General features: G+C 42.6%; 1 protein-coding gene and 1 pseudogene across 4 annotated transcripts in view; both read left to right on the forward strand.

The window, feature by feature from the left end:
- The first annotated feature begins 3,095 nt into the window (after positions 1–3,095).
- Positions 3,096–15,169, forward strand: part of LOC124113602 (chitin synthase chs-2-like) — a 31,789-nt gene continuing 19,715 nt past the window's right edge. Inside the window, exons 1-4 of one of the 4 annotated variants that reach the window (XM_048390673.1) lie at positions 3,096–3,333; positions 10,935–11,152; positions 12,331–12,778; positions 14,017–14,984. In XM_048390673.1, coding sequence (XP_048246630.1) covers positions 11,043–11,152; positions 12,331–12,778; positions 14,017–14,984 — 1,526 coding nt within the window. In that variant the 5' untranslated portion in view covers positions 3,096–3,333; positions 10,935–11,042. Of the gene's footprint in view, positions 3,334–10,022; positions 10,276–10,934; positions 11,153–12,330; positions 12,779–14,016; positions 14,985–15,169 lie in introns of those variants that run through there. The other 3 variants (XM_046474046.2, XM_048390671.1, XM_048390672.1) reach the window with 3 other exon arrangements.
- On the forward strand, positions 3,323–5,476 carry LOC125377362 (annotated as a pseudogene).

The following is a 15,169-nucleotide window of genomic DNA, read 5'->3' on the forward strand; positions in this document are numbered from 1 at the left end:
ACATGTTGTAACAAGCTTGTGCCGACTGTCTTATCATGGCATGAGGTGTTTATTCCCTCTTAACTGGAACAAATAATAGGCTTGTAATAAACTATAGGGTTGTCCCTACCGAACAGTTATATATCTTCTAAAACAGTGTGTTATCGTTGTGGGTGCATTAGGGTTGTGTGACTTATCAGTCAGACGTGACTATCCGTCAAAACATATCCGATAGGGCGTAAAATTCAAATAGCGGTGGAAAATATCTGAAAATCCGTGACAACAGCAATGTACAACACAAAGGTAAGCATGTCCTGCACTTCTGCACATCTGATCATTTGACCCATTGTAATTAACCCCCTTTACACCCCTCCCTACCGTCAACTCCTGCCATTCACCCAATTTGATTTAAACAATATTTATTTCCCCCCAAAAGGGAATGGGATTGGTGTACAGTTTAAACCTATTTTAACACCCCTCCCTACAGAGGACATGTAACAGTTAATAAAAGTAAACTGTACATAAAATAGTAAATATAGATTACATGAACCTACTGTACAAGTTGCAAATGGTATGACGCGAATTTACAAGTCACAAACAAATCTATCTAAATACCACACGTTGGGTAACACAAACATAGTACAAAAAGACAATAACTGTGCATGCTATTTTATCCTTCATTCACAGGTTGCCATGCCACGCAATCATTTCAAAAGGATAAACCAAGCCCTGGAACTATTACACGGAAGAAAGCCCTTTGTATTGAGCTCACTTATAAGACGTGACTGACCCGATTCCGGGGTGGGGGATGGGGGATGGGGTGGGGGTTCAAAATATCAAAATCCTTTCTTTCCCAGTCAATTGTACTGCCTACAAATACTACATTTGGTTTCCAAAAGGCCCGGAAGGGTTTGTATATGTACGGGGGGGGGGGGGGGGGGGGGGGGGGGGGGGTCCTGACCCCCATGCAATGCATCACTGCTTCACCTTAAAAAACAATTTTCACTACACAATTCTCACATCCAACATGTCCAGCTTACAATTTATCATTTATAACCAAAACGAAAACCCAGGATTCTTGAAGACATTAAACCAAACACATAATTTATTTTTCGTGAGTGTAAATATTAATAACATTTGTTCCACATTAACGAGCTTTAAGGTCGACGGGACGGTAAATCAGGTGATGAAACATAAAGAGCATATGCTCCTGGGTGTTTAGGGGGCACGGGTGGCCAAGTCGTCTAAGGCGCCGCGATTCGCTGTGCAGAGTTGCGTCCCTTGGGCACGCCAGAAACCTATGATTGTGGGTTCGAATCCCGGTTCGATGCGATTATGTTTCTAGGTTTGTCAGCACCATACCCGTGCTCGTGGGTTTCACCGAAGTGGTAAACGTCTGAGACTTGCATCACTTCGGGCTTTCCTCCCACATTAAGCTGACACGCCGTGATATAACTGGAATACTGTTAAAAGCGGTGTTAAACCAAACTCACTCACTCACTAACTCATGGGTGTTTATTGCTACTTAGGATAAACACTCAACAACAGAGACATATATGTCCTTATGTGTAACATAGGCAAACATACACCCCTGATCACGGCTGACACCGTCAGATAACAATGAACTTCTAGATGGACCACTGTTAGCATCATTTAAAGCGCGTCAATGGGACAATGCAACGATCGGTAAATAGCAAACGTCAATGCCAGGGAATCACCAGTCTCAATTATCCGACGAAACATATTCTTTTGTGCATAAAAGACAAAATATCGAAGAAACATATATGACCGGATTACTGAAAAGTAGTGATGACATCAGGTGTTCGCGAAAAGGGTAAGTATCTCCTGCCCGACCGTCAGCACCCGCACCCGCAAAGGCGACATGAAAACAAACCAGTGATGGACCAGAATTCGAGTTTCACGATCGCATTGTCGCGCTTTGGTTAATTTGATATGTGTTTGCTTGTTTGTGTAAGGGTGACAATGTGACAAGCGTCCCTTCTAGGAATCGATAGATAACAACCGGTTTGCGGGAAGTGATTTATAATAAATTTATGAAATATCGAAATTGGAATTTAAGACGAACACTCCCATTGCCCTTTACTCGCCTATCCCTCATCTCAAATTATGAGTGAGTGAGTGAGTGAGTGAATTGGGTTTAACGCCGCTTTTAACAGTATTCAAGTTATATCAAGGCGTGTCAGCTTAATGGGGGAGGAAAGCCCGAAGTGACGCAGGTCTCAGACGTTTACCACTTCGGTGAAACCCACGAGCACGGGTGTGGTGCTGACAAACCTAGAAACATAATTGGGGCGAACCGGGATTCGAACACACAATCATAGGTTCCTGGCGTGCCCAAGGGACGCAACTCTGCACAGCGAATCGCGGCGCCTTCAAATTATGACTTGTAGCTAGGATCGTGTCCTGTCATAGATTAATCAACATGTTGTAACAAGCTTGTGCCGACTGTCTTATCATGGCATGAGGTGTTTATTCCCTCTTAACTGGAACAAATAATAGGCTTGTAATAAACTATAGGGTTGTCCCTACCGAACAGTTATATATCTTCTAAAACAGTGTGTTATCGTTGTGGGTGCATTAGGGTTGTGTGACTTATCAGTCAGACGTGACTATCCGTCAAAACATATCCGATAGGGCGTAAAATTCAAATAGCGGTGGAAAATATCTGAAAATCCGTGACAACAGCAATGTACAACACAAAGGTAAGCATGTCCTGCACTTCTGCACATCTGATCATTTGACCCATTGTAATTAACCCCCTTTACACCCCTCCCTACCGTCAACTCCTGCCATTCACCCAATTTGATTTAAACAATATTTATTTCCCCCCAAAAGGGAATGGGATTGGTGTACAGTTTAAACCTATTTTAACACCCCTCCCTACAGAGGACATGTAACAGTTAATAAAAGTAAACTGTACATAAAATAGTAAATATAGATTACATGAACCTACTGTACAAGTTGCAAATGGTATGACGCGAATTTACAAGTCACAAACAAATCTATCTAAATACCACACGTTGGGTAACACAAACATAGTACAAAAAGACAATAACTGTGCATGCTATTTTATCCTTCATTCACAGGTTGCCATGCCACGCAATCATTTCAAAAGGATAAACCAAGCCCTGGAACTATTACACGGAAGAAAGCCCTTTGTATTGAGCTCACTTATAAGACGTGACTGACCCGATTCAGGCGCCAGTACTTCCTGGTTCAATATTTATTATTCTGTGATACCGCTCGATATACAGGCAGTGTTATCTGGTTACCGCTTCATTGCCTCAGTCACACCCGCAACACCCGGGCCGCGTCAGCACAGATGAACACAAGGTAAGATCTAAAGTTTTACCTTCAACTGCCGCCCAAATGATCGGGTAGGAAAACCTAGGGATTCAGTCTGTAGTCAGTCATGATTGTTAACTTATCGTCAGTGCACATGATCTAACTGTCTGATACGTCCTTCATTCGCTGTGCGTTCGCTGATCGAGGGGTGCGTCTAAGATGGGTAGCGGTTACGATCCTTGCTGAATTAGGACAGCACCTGTGCTGGTGTGTTTCGTAAACGTAGTAAACACACACACACACACACACACACACACACACACACACACACACACACACACACACACACACACACACACACACACACACACACACAAATGCATACACACACAAATGCATACACAGACACGCACAGACACACAGACACATACACACAGACATACACACACACACACACACACACACACACACACACAAATGCATACACAGATACACAAACACACACACACATACACAGAGACACAAAGAGACACACACAGACACACACACGCATACACGCAGACATATACAGAGACACACATACACACGTACACACAAACAAACGACACAGACACATATCCACACATACATGAATAGTTACACACAACCATTATCTATTGTCTATTCAATAACATTAATCAATGGAGCATTAAACAAAGACAATGCAAACCAAACTATCTTTCTGCTACAAGGGTGTGACACGGTGGTCAACAGAGTCAACACGCACAATAAATATCCCCCGGCTTCAAATTCTTGAATATCCCCCGGCTTCAAATTCTTGACTCACTCACTCACTCACTCACTCACTCATTCGCTCGCTCGCTCGCACGCTCACTCACTCACTCACTCACTCACTCACTCACTCACTCACTCACTCACTACCCTGGGTAGTATGTGAAGTCAGATCATCGCAAAATGGCGTCAAAGACCCTGAAGAAACTCTGACAATTCTGACTACAGCTCCGACGACAATTCTGACTACAACTCCGACGACAATTCTGACCACAACTCCGACGACAATTCTGACCACAACTCCGACGACAATTCTGACTACAACTCGGACGACAATTCTGACCACAACTACGACGACAATTCTGACTACAACTCCGACGACAATTCTGACTACAACTCCGACGACAATTCTGACTACAACTCCGACGACAATTCTGACTACAGCTCCGACGACAATTCTGACTACAACTCTAAAGACAACTCTGAAGACAATTCTGACTACAGCTCCGACGACAATTCTGACTACAACTCCGACGACAATTCTGACTACAACTCCGACGACACTTCTGACTACAACTCCGACGACAATTCTGACTACTACCCCGACGACAATCTGACAACAACTACGACGACAATTCTGACTACAACTCCGACGACAATTCTGACTACAACTCCGACGACAATTCTGACTACAACTCCGACGACACTTCTGACTACAGCTCCGACGACAATTCTAACTTCAGCTCCAACGACAATTCTGACCACAACTCCGACGACAATTCTGACAACAACTCCGACGACAATTCTGACTACAACTCCGACGACAATTCTGACCACAACTCCGACGACAATTCTGACTACAACTCTGAAGACAATTCTGACTACAACTCTGAAGACAATTCTGACTACAACTCTGAAGACAATTCTGACCACAACTCTGAAGACAATTCTGACTACAACTCTGAAGACAATTCTGACTACAACTCTGAAGACAATTCTGACCACAACTCTGAAGACAATTCTGACTACAACTCTGAAGACAATTCTGACCACAACTCTGAAGACAATTCTGACCACAACTCTGAAGACAATTCTGACTACAACTCTGAAGACAATTCTGACCACAACTCCGACGACAATTCTGACCACAACTCCGACGACAATTCTGACTACAACTCCGACGACAATTCTAACTACAACTCCGACGACAATTCTGACCACAACTCTGAAGACAACTCTGAAGACAATGTCACCAGTCACCCATGTCAGGGACGATGTTTAGCCTAGTGGTTCGAGCGTTTGCACGTCATTCCCTTCCACATTTAGTCTCCAAAGGAGGTCTCGTCGGATGAACTTTGTAATTATCTAAAAAAACGATCAGGCGTTTTCATTCTCGGAACGAGTGCGCGGAGCATCCAGACCAGCATATCTGACACTGTATCTCTAATACGACCAATTTCGAATGTAAATAATTAAGGCAACGCCATTATTTCTTTTGGGATGCCTTATACAACTTGTCGTTTCTAAGCGCCATGTATCTACACCTACACGGAATATCTTGTGTTTTTTGTTGTTGTTAAAATCGTTTATTTCCGAATCGATGTAGAACTAGAAACTGATATCTGATCGCCACCAGGATCCAACCATCCTTCATTTAGTTAGAGTGAGTGAGTTGGGTTTAACGCCGCTTTTAACATTATTCCATTATATTTCGTACTCCGAGGAAGTCGAGAGGCTTGTCTTGGCATCTTCTTGGAATATATCCCATGGTTTTGATTTCTCTCTGAAAATGATTAAAAATGTGGATCGATAAATCGTTTTATCTCTTGAATTGCGAGACAAATATTACTGAGCCTTCTTGTGACCGAACATTGATTTACGTTAAAAGTATGTCCGGGTGTGTATTTTAGGCTTAATGCCGCACCGCAAAGTGAGTGAGTGAGTTGGGTTTAACGCCGCTTTTAACATTATTCCAGTTATATCACAGCGTGTCAGCTTAATGTGAGAGGAAAGCCCGAAGTGTGAAGGTCTCAGACGTTTACCACTTCGGTGAAACCCACGAGCACGGGTATGGTGCTGACAAACCTAGAAACATAATCGTGTCGAACCGGGATTCGAACCCACAATCATAGGTTTCTGGCGTGCCCAAGGGACGCAACTCTGCACAGCGAATCGCGGCGCCTTAGACGACTGGGCCATCCGTGCCCCCCATTTAGTTAGATTGGGCGATCGCATAGGAGGAATATTTAATGAGGTTTCTCCACTTTCTTCATGTAACTGTTGTCCGGGAGCTCAAGGTTCTTAAGCGCTGTAATTCGAAGTGCAGAGTTGCGTCCCTTGGGCACGCCAGAAGCCTATGATCGTGGGTTCGAATCCGGGTCCGAAACGATTATGGTTTTACTTTTGTCACCACCATGCTCGTGCTCATGTATTTCACCCTGTGGTGAGTGTTTATGATGTACCATGTTTCGGGCTTTCCTCCCACACGAGGCTGTCACAGCGTAATATAACTGCATTACTGTTCAAAACAGCTTTAAACACAACTCACACCCTTAGTGTTGCTCGTCATACCCAGACAGCCTCAGGTATCTACATTCTACTTTCGGTGAAGCGGCCATGGTAACGACAGATAACACTGGAGTAGACGAGGTGGTTCTCGTGGGTTAGGGTATGTTTACAGGGTCTTGAGACTGACGGATCAAGGTTAGCCAAGATGCCTCGGGTCAACACAAGTGGTTTTCTCCTCTCAGCAAAGCACTAAATCATGCGAACACATGCTTTGCTTGGTCTGGTAACACCATGTGCTATTCAGTTCACTCCTAGACACTTATAGTGTCAATCCATGTCAATCCTTGTGGTATAGAGTCCCATCCATTTTGTTCGCTGTTGCTAAAATTTGCAACCAACGCTTTGGAAAATATTTCAATTAACAGCGCGTCAGCTTAATAGGGAAATTGGGACTTAGACGTTTAGAACCTTTTCTGAGCATGATTATGGTGCTGATAACCCGCTATTCATAATCAGGGCGAACACCCTGGCATTGAATCCGGGAACACGCAAGGGACGTCACTCTGCACAATTAAGCGAAATGGCTATTGATACAACCTAGTAAATTGAAAATATGAAATATTATGGTGATAATTATCTTTAAAATATTTCTTTACCATTACAATATAATTATTGTCCTTTGAACCTGTCAGGATCATTAAGTACCTGGACACATGGTTAACATTGTATGTCACCCTTGTCAAGGAGTGAGTGGGGAATCGAACCCTGGCGGTGGGCGTGATCAGCGCACGCTTTAACCACTGGACTACCCCACCGCCCCTTTGTGAAGAAACAAGAACGTGAGAGTGAAAGTTGCTTTATGTCACAGCTATATCAAGACACACTAGGTTATCTTACCATACAAAATAGTGATCAATAGCATAAGCGTCCACCCATGTCGTTGGTAAGATGAAACACACCAAACACTTATGAGTTATACTTTTAAAGTTTTTATCGTACTCAGTCACCGTTTTGACCACCCGATCCCCAGTTAGTACATATATTCTGCTCCCTTGGAAGTGTATGTCGAAACTATATTGTTACTGTTGGCGTATGTATTTAAAAGATTTGACTTCAAAATGTTCTATGTACCGAAGAAGAGATCTACGTACAGAGACGAATTTAGAAATTCTTCTTGCACCGATCACCACTGCTGTTCTAAAAAACACAATTTGTCGAATGACGTCAAAGATCTTCAGCTATGACGTCATTTCTAGTGTGACATTTTTCCGACCTCACGTCACAATAAGATTCGAATGACGTCAACATTGCCGTCCGAATGACGGAAGCAATACACTCGTGTCTTGTGACGTGATATGACCCTAGGGCACATATAATTTTTTTTATGAACCCCGATAAGTTTGCCCTCGCAGGTAATAATATAAAATATTGGATATCGAATCCTAGTGAGTTTGTAGTTACAGAGGTACGAAGAATGCAAAATGAAAGTTCAAGTCCCGAGGAAAACAATATCACGTTTCTATCGGAATGTGTTTAGTACATCCACTCTTGTGTACGAAAACCAGGAGACAATATATGTCACGCTGATTGATGGCGATGGACTATCGCGGAGGAATCAAGAAGACTTATATGTGTTGTAGCCTAGCTATCCGCAAGATGTTTGCTCACCTCTTTGTGCGTGTGTACAGTGACATTCCTGTGTAAAGACACTGAATGAGGTTGGACTATATCAAGGGTCAAACGGTCAGTGATGGACGACACATGATATCCCCCCAATCTATGTGTTCAGGAGATGGGGTATTTTGGGTGGATAAATACTTTACAAACTGATCCCAACTTTGCAAAACTACTAAATGAAAATCATATGTTGCTACAAATAATGGAATTGAATTTGTGGAGTCCAGATAGATCTCCATCTCTTTGCCCAGAAAGTTTGAAGCGTGAAAGTGATGACTCGAACAAGTGATGACTTGACGTCGTAAGCCATGGAAATAGAGCTGATACATCCATTAAAGCTAAACTTACACATTATGTTCTGGCGAATAAAAACTGTTCTACAAAACACTTGGAAACTTCAGCACGTATCTCCATAATAAGAATACCAAATTATCCAACAAAAAGCAAGCGTTGTCATTAAATAAAAGTTCTATGTGAGAAAAAAGTACCGCCTTTGTGAGTCGGTGAAGCGTGAAACAGGTACGTGGGATCCAATAACGAAGTTTACCTTAGATCAGTTTCGTTCTTTGCGTGCTGTCACAGCCGACTGCGTTTTATTCTATGAAAGATAAACCTTTGTGTGTTTCACTTCGTTAAGATATGCTCGAGTTGTTAATAACAAACAGTTTAAACGTAAAATGATTTCTTTCCGGCAACAAAAAAACACATCACCGGAAAAGGGTGACCCAGTTGACTAAGGCGCCGCAATTCGCTTCCCCGAGTCCATTTGGCACGCCAGAAAGCTATGATTGTGGGTTCGAATCCCGGTTCGCCCCGATTATGTTTCTAGCTTTTCTAGCACAATACCCGTGCTCGTTTGTTTCACCCAAGTGGTAAACGTCTGAGACCTGCATCACTTCGGGCTTTCCTCCCATATTAAGCTGACACGCCGTGATATGACTGGAATAATGTTAAAAGCGGCGTTAAACCCAACTCACTCACTCACTCCTGCGACGTGACATAGTTGCTCAAAGCCATGCTTCATGTCCTGATGACTGGACTGATTACGACATCGAGCCTCATCGATTCCCGTTGTACCTGTGTTTCCCCGAACACTCCCTGTGTCGCAATTGCCTGCAGTAAGGCCCAAAATACAGATAATCCGGGTTCATTGGGTTCCATGCAATACACTTCCTTAATACTATCTTACATCCAGACACATATTACACTCCCTACCGGGCTGATATAGCTTATCATTAGATTTCGAATGGGCGATCGCTGTCAGCCAGGGTGGTAAAATTTAAAGTTACGTCACTCAACTAGATTTCCCTTGACAATGACTTCCGAACGAGGTGAGCATGTTCTTACGGACATACGCGGAATTTAGAGATGTTTAATAAATGGATACACTGTACACTTTGATGTTATGGTATATAATAAAAAGGGTATTATACGACAGTTTTTAAACCATATCTAATATTAAAGCTCGACCCCCATATCAGCCCTCGGGTTGACATGGGATATGGTATTATGTGCAAAAAAACATAAAATAACCTCTAAATATTTATGGACGCAAAAATCAATAATGATATCAATGTAATACTGTAAGTCAAGGTTATTCAACACAAACTTCATTTATGATTGTGTGCACGTATGTAATTTCGCATTCGCTTCAAAGTGAAGCCGATTGAAAACTGCTTAACAAAGGATTCCTATCACTTCTCTGAATTGTGTCGGTGTAGTAACACTAAACTACAACTTGTCACGCTTGAGGTAATGGAACGTCAGGGTTAACAGAGCGGTACATTTGGCCTGATAACATAACCATTCACCCTGTAGTCGGGACTTGTGTAGATGAATACAGCTCTTCTTTATCAAATGAAATTTCTGACAGTGTCAGTTCTTGGAAAAATTCATTCCTTAGACGAGAGGCATTCTTTTATCGGGAGCAGCGTGGGCCTGCGCGGGGTACAATCTGACGTTGTAGGTGGATATACGAAACTAGATCTTGGCGTCAGTCTGTTGAGCTACCCGGCTACGATCGGACGCAGTAAGGTGGGTATGTCATCTGGGAGTGACAGACTGTGTGGACGATGTACCAGACGATCGTTAAATCCTTGAAACAGGATGACATCTGTATTGTCTTTGTCTTGCTCTATTGATTATTGTTATTACATAGACAAGAGAAAATGGTTGTGTGTAATTATTTATGTGTTTGTACGACTTTGCAGCTTATCAGGTTAGGTTTCCAACAGTGTCAATTCTTGGGACAATGTCACTCCTGAGTCAAGAGTTATTCGTATATTTGGAACAGCTTTCCACCTTACGTCCACTGTCCGTACAATCGGACACCATACGTGGATATATGATATAAGTGGATGGCGTCAATCTGTTGACCTACAATGTACCCCGGGAATTATAAGATGCAGTAAGGAGGATGTATTATCCCAGGGTGGATTGAACCTGTTGACATTCGTGGACGATGTACCAGACTATCGTGTAACATCCTTGTGGCGGGAAGACAGTTTGCATTGTCTTTGTTTAAAGCTCCATTGATTAATGTTATTGAATAGACTTTAGATAATGGTTGTGTGCAATAATTAATTTGTGTGTGCGTGCGTGCGTGCGTGCGTGTGTGTGTGAGTGTGTTTTTGTGTAAGTATGTGACTCTGCATTTGGTTGTGATTAACGTCCGATTTTGTTTGTCTTTTAAAGTGTATTAGGTGAAGCTGCTCAGTACTGCATTACCACAAGGACAAATTCAGAGGGATACCCGATGATGTAGAATCGGCGTTGTGTGACACTACATCCCATTTGTTACCATGGCAACAGGAACAGACAACCCAGGGTATGTAAGGGAGGAGGTTGACACTGACAACGGACTTTCCTCGAATGATAATAACACTGATGGCGGTTATAGGACACGGGCGACGTAAGTATTTATTTCATGGCTGTCGTAGTTGACTTGTGATTCAGGTGGCAGGTGTATCAGGTACTAACAAGACTTTGGCCTCGTACTGGACGGGGAATAACACATTTACCGATCACATTAGATTATATAAGGTCAGAATAGATACGATTATGTTAATTGACGTAAGATGAGATTAAGTGAAGTGCGGTGAGGTGAGGTTAGGCTAGGTTAGGTTTGGATAGTTAAGGTTTGGATAGCTTTTGTCAGGATAACTTATAAGCTTATTACTAACACTATTAACCCATCTTTGTGTTGCTGTAATTCGATTAGGCTTGGAACGAGGATGTTCTTTTTTTATTGTGAATTAAGGAAAAACAGATATATTTTTAAATGATACAAATGGTGAACATGACTATGACATGGTCGGAACTGAAACATTGGATGCTCTACATTATATCCTATGTTACGACGTGTAATACAGGAACGAAAATTGCATAGAAACATACTTTATATCGTTACAGATATTTCATACATTTACGTCAACAAGTAAATGTCTCAAGTATACAATGCATGTGACAAGGTATACCACTGAGATGAATAGTTGTATGTAAAGAGTTACGCAGGAGTTGCTGCAGAGTTGCGTCCCTTTGATACCAGGATTCTAAGCCCAGATTCGCCCGATTATAAACATTGGTCTGTGAGTATGCGACCGATGTTCCTTGGTTTCGCAAAAATAGGTTTAACTTCTATGACCTAGGTCACTTCCTTCCACATCAATCAGGCACGTCGATAGTGATAGATTGTTCAGTGTGGATCTGCGTCCCTTGGGTACGCCAGAAACCGATGATTGTGGGTTTGAATCCCGGTTCGCCCCGATTATGTTTCTAGGTTTGTCAGCATCATAGACGGACTCGTGGGTTTCATCGAAGTGGTAAACGTCTGAGACCTGCATCACTTCGGGCTTTCCTCCCATATTAAGCTGACACGCCGCGATATAACTGGAATACTGTTAAAAGCAGCGTTAAACCCAACTCACTCACTCACTCACTCACTGTGCGGTGCGGCATTAAGCCTAAAATACACACCCGGACATACTTTTAACATAAATCAATGTGAGGTCACAAGAAGGCTCAGTAATATTTGTCTCGCAATTCAAGAGATAAAACGATTTATCGATCCACATTTTTAATCATTTTCAGAGAGAAATCAAAACCATGGGATATATTCCAAGAAGATGCCAAGACAAGCCTCTCGACTTCCTCGGAGTACGAAATATGGAAGACCATCAACGCCATCGTCAAACTCTTTACATACTTCGTCTTCATTGGTCTCATTCTCGGTTCCTCTGTGATGTCCAAACTATGTATATTCTACATGACGTACCATCTCCCCATCCAAGATCATTTTGAACTGGGCAAAAACCAAAGCCGAGGCAACAACAACAACAACAACAACAACAAAACAGATGATGATGGAGACCACGGGGTATGGGTTATGTTAAAACCACAGGATCTGATCGTGGACATGAAGTGGGTGTGGTCTCTTATTCTTGTCATGTGGGCCCCCTATGTGTTCACGGCGCTGTCGTGCACGTGGAAGATGATAACAAAGACGAGCCCGTCGGTGCAAGCCCTGCCTCTAATTGTGGTGAGTAGTTCGTGGTGACACACTGCGGTGTTTACGATGGTATAGGTGGTGCAGAGACTGAAAGAGATGTTGTAAGGGAAAGCTACAAGGACTTAACAGCGTGTCCAAAATACCTAACTTACATGGAGAAAATACCAGAAGAAAATCACTTCATCTCAACCAGTGTTATAAAATGTTTCGCGGAAATTCACTCACTGCTTGCACATTCTTGCATCACTTCAGGCTTTCCTCCCACATTAAGCTGACACGCCGTGATATAACTAGAATAGTGTTAAAAAGCGGCGTTAAACCTAACTCACTCACTCACTCACACACTCACACTGTAACAAACAATCTGACAACATAGGACGCTGACCTAACTTGTGGCTTTCCTCAAAGACTGGCAAAATTAACCGAACGTGAGATTGCTCTGATATGAATTTCAACGCATAAGTTCCATGTCTGTTAAGGCTTTGCAATTGTACCTTTCTCTGTAGGTATGTGTTGTGTGACATGACACGACTAGGTGTGCGGCAAGGTGCGTGCTATGTCCCTTCGTTTTTTCATTCTTGGTATGTACTTGAATAAATAAGCATGTTAAAAATATGTACACATTTCTTGTCAGGCACTTGACCATTCAAATATATAACTGGACGAAATGTTAAGCACGACTCGTTAAATTTTATATGTCCCGAATTTCAACGTATCTTTTGGAAATATTTACATTTGACACAGATCGTCTTTTGATCAATGTCCATGACACCAAGGATACATCTTCGGCATTAAGTAGAAGAAAACTGATACAATTGAAAGGGAAGTCAAATAGCTACCGCCGTGGAGCAGATACTAAACATGTCAACAGACTATTGATATCTGTGCCACTTTGTAAATAACGTTAACGTGTTTTATCTTCCAGTGGCGTTTTAGAAACGGCAGTACAGGGTTGACTTATCAAGCAAGATAGCGAACTAGAACCTTTAGCGAAACGTTACGTTGGAAAGAAAAGAAATCTACATGTCTTCTTGAAAAGTGTTTTGTCGTATTAAGAAAATAACCTTTACATGGAAATGTATCGTAAGCTGTACTTGACCTTTTCCCACGTGTATGTGACTTTCTGTTGTCATTTATTTGAATGTGGATCTATTTCTACAGTTACATAGGATCTTTTTCGTTCGTCTTTGTGTTGCATATGTGTTTTGTTGTATATTTGCAGTCTCAATTTAATTATAATTCGTTAATTCCTTAATGTCTGCCTCCAGGCTTCTCTCGTCGAGACCCTTCACTCCATCGGCCTCTGCATCTTCGTCTTTCTCGTCCTCCCAAGCCTTGATCCGTTGCTTGGCTTTTTCTTAACCCTAAGTGTGGCTGGGATTCCAGCTGTCTTCAGAATTTTTGAAAGCAGGGAAGAGAATAATGATGCTGACGGCGGCGTTAATGACACCACACAATCAACAGCAAGGAAGGTCGTGAAGGGAATTTTGAATTTCTTCTTGGCGGTTGTTCACATAGCGACTGTAGCCCTCTGGGCGCTTAGAACACACACCCAGCAGGGCAAGCTCACAAACACTATTCTACTTCCTGTCAGCCTCGTTCTGATATCGGTCACATGGTGGGAGAACTACGTGAGCGGAATCAACTGGTTGACTGGTATACAACGCCGTATCCGTGAACAGAGAGTTAAAGTTGATTTTATTACGTCTATCATAAAAATAATAACTACTCTCCTTGTCCCGGCTGTTATCTTTGCTCCCGGTGGCGACAACTGCGTTGCAACGTTTTTCCTAACCAGGACCAATGCCACAGAATGCTCCTTATTTGGAAATCTGAGACTTGAAGATTATCGACATCCGATAGTATCCTCCTGCTCTGAAGAACTCCCGTTTCTGGTAGCCGCAGTATGTATACTGTGCAGCGCTATATGCTATGGTATGTCCAAAGCCTGCTGCAAGGTGCGTGCTCAGATCCCCTGCTTTTCAATCCCAATGCTGCTGTCAACGCCTGTTACGTTCGGTTTGATCCTGCTATCCTACTCCACCAGTAATAAGAATAGCAACTTCCTGAGCTGCAGCTTTGAGTGGGTGGAACCAATTTCAAAGTTCTCGGACTTCCTGCTACAATTTACTGTGGATTACTGGATCCCAATTGGCATATTTGGATACATTACGTTATTCTGCATTGTTGATCATATCTGGCACCCGAGCGACGAGAGACTGGCCAGGACGCATAGGTAGGTAAACTATCATAATTGCTATACATAGTAAACCCTCGTTAGTCCAGAGCCTGTTAGTCCGGAATTCCTGCATTCCGGCCGCTTTTGTTTGGAACGTCTGCAAACATACACATATACAGAGCTCCGTACCAATGATTCGACCATCAGGACACTTTCATTTGTAATTCCCGATCGATCGTGAC

This window comes from Haliotis rufescens, unplaced genomic scaffold (genome assembly GCF_023055435.1).
Source record: "Haliotis rufescens isolate VD_foot unplaced genomic scaffold, xgHalRufe1.0.p SCAF_9, whole genome shotgun sequence".
NCBI lineage: Eukaryota > Metazoa > Mollusca > Gastropoda > Lepetellida > Haliotidae > Haliotis > Haliotis rufescens.